This window comes from Rhea americana, unplaced genomic scaffold (genome assembly GCF_003343005.1).
Source record: "Rhea americana isolate MKP2758 unplaced genomic scaffold, rheAme1 scaffold_695, whole genome shotgun sequence".
Taxonomy (NCBI): Eukaryota; Metazoa; Chordata; class Aves; order Rheiformes; family Rheidae; genus Rhea; species Rhea americana.
Window position 1 is genome coordinate 23,634 of NW_028186862.1, and position 2,361 is coordinate 25,994.

At 70.6% G+C, this 2,361-nt stretch overlaps 1 protein-coding gene across 1 annotated transcript in view; it reads right to left on the reverse strand.

The window, feature by feature from the left end:
• The window catches only part of LOC146586375 (ADP-ribosylation factor 3-like), a 7,018-nt gene extending 5,377 nt beyond the window's left edge, over positions 1-1,641 (reverse strand). The window contains exons 1-4 of the mRNA XM_085321422.1: positions 1,441-1,641; positions 1,100-1,210; positions 892-1,016; positions 5-135 (exon numbers count right to left, since the gene is read on the reverse strand). Coding sequence (XP_085177548.1) covers positions 5-135; positions 892-1,016; positions 1,100-1,210; positions 1,441-1,588 — 515 coding nt within the window. The 5' untranslated portion in view covers positions 1,589-1,641. The remainder of the gene's footprint in view (positions 1-4; positions 136-891; positions 1,017-1,099; positions 1,211-1,440) is intronic.
• Positions 1,642-2,361: the final 720 nt, after the last annotated feature.

A 2,361-nucleotide genomic window follows, 5' to 3' on the forward strand; every position in this document is an offset into this window, starting at 1 on the left:
GAGCCAGTCGAGGCCCTCGTAGAGCCCGTCGCCGCTGGTGGCACACGTCGCCTGGATGTACCAGTTGCGGTGGCGCAGGGAGTGCAGCCCCAGCTTGTCCGTGATCTCCGCCGCGTTCATGGCGTTGGGCAGGTCCTAGGGCAGAGCAGGGCGTCGCGCGCCGGACGCTGAACCCCAGCCCTGGCGCCACGGGGATGGGCATGGCCCTGCCACGGGGCTTGCTGAACCCCAGCACCGACGCCGCGGGGATGGGCACAGCCCTGCCACGGGGGCCGCAGAACCCCAGCCCCGGCGCCGCGGGAATGGGCACGGCCCTGCCACGGGGCTTGCTGAACCCCAGCACCGACGCCGCGGGGATGGGCACGGCCCTGCCACGGGGCTTGCTGAACCCCAGCACCGACGCCACGGGGATGGGCACGGCCCTGCCACGGGGCTTGCTGAACCCCAGCACCGACGCCACGGGGATGGGCACAGCCCTGCTGTGGGGGCTGCAAAACTCCAGCCCTGATGCCATGGTGATGGGCACCGCCCTGCCATGGGGGCTGCAAAATCCCAGTCCCAACACTGCGGGAATAGACACAGCCCCACTGTGACGGCTGCAAGACTCCAGCCCAGACAGGGAAGGCACAGCCCTGACACCACGGGAATGGGCACAGCCCTGCTGCAGTGGCTGCTAAACCCCAGCCCCAATGTAATGGCAGTGGCACAGCCCTGCTGCCACGGGGATGGGCATAGTCATGCCATGGGGGCTGTTAACCCCTAGCCTCGATGCCATGGGGTTGGGCAYGGTCCCGATGCCATGGGGATGAGCACAGCCCCACCGTGAGGGCTGTGGCCCCCCAGCCCCAACGTCACGGGGATGGGCACGGCTGCGCCCCCCCCGCCCCCCACCTGCTTGTTGGCGAAGACCAGGAGCACAGCGTCCCGCAGCTCGTCCTCCGCCAGCATCCGCATGAGCTCCTCGCGCGCCTCGTTCACCCGCTCCCGGTCGTTGCTGTCCACCACGAAGATCAGCCCTGGCGGGGCGAGGCCACGGTGCTGGGGGGCAGGCCGGAGCGGCCCCAGGGCCGGCCCGGCCCCCCGCCACACGGGGACCTACCCTGGGTGTTTTGGAAGTAATGCCGCCAGAGGGGCCGGATCTTGTCCTGCCCGCCCACGTCCCACACGGTGAAGCTGATGTTCTTGTACTCCACCGTCTCCACGTTGAAGCCTGCAGGGAGCGACAGCGGAGGGAAACTGAGGCACGCGCAGCCGCGAACGCCCCAGGCGCGCTCCCCGGCGCCAGCGCTGGCCTCTCCCTCCATCCCCACGTCCCATCTCGGCTCCTCCTGCCCTTAGGGCTGCCCAGGTGGGGAAACTGAGGCAGGGAGGGGTGAAGCCCTAACACAGGACCCAGGCATCCGGGGTGGGGGTCGCCCCCCGAGCGCGTCCCCCGCACACCTATGGTGGGGATGGTGGTGACGATCTCGCCCAGCTTCAGCTTGTAGAGGATGGTGGTCTTGCCGGCGGCGTCCAGCCCCACCATGAGGATCCTCATCTCCTTCTTCCCTATGAGGCTCTTCAGCAGGTTCCCAAAGATGTTGCCCATGGCGCCGGCGGTGCTGGCTCTGTCCGGAGGCAAGGCCGAATCCTGCGGGGGCACAGGGCGAGCGCTGGGCCGCAGCAGCGGTGCTGGGGGTGGCCCCATGCCCTGGGGGGGCGGCAGGGCTCCGGGACACCCCTCGCGTGCCCCGGGGGGGCTCTGAGCCCAGACCCTGCTCTGGGGATCCCAGGGGCAGTTGGGCCCCCTCCTCCCCCCCACGCTGCAGCCTCCGGAGGGAAACCGAGTCATGGCGCTGGTGGGGGAGCCCAGGTGTCCTGGTTGCTGACCCTCCCCCACCTCCTTCCCACGGGGATGTACATCCAYCCCCATTCCCACGGGGCTATCCGGCCCCTCCATCCCTGAGCCCCCCTGCCGGAGGAGGCAGCGGGGAGTCCCCAGCACCCCTGGCAAGGGGCAGACCCYGGCCCAGCAGCGCCACTGACCCCTGCCAGGCCCTGGGGCACCCGCGGGGCCCCTCCAGGCCTCTGGGACCCTCAGAAGGCAGCCCCCCGCCATACACAGTGTCGTCCCCCCCCCCGTGCCTGGTGCCCCCCTGCGCATGGCGCTGCCCCCCTCCAACGCACTGCATTCCTCCCCCCGGTGCAATGCACACGCCAGCGCCTTGCACCCCCCGCTACGATGCACCTCCCCTCCGGCTTGCCCCTCACCCCCCAGGATTGAAGCGCAGCCCCAACGAATCGCCCCCTCCACGCACGGCGCACACACCCCCGCGCAACGCGCCCCCCGGTGCAACGCACCGTCTCCACGCAGTGCGTCCC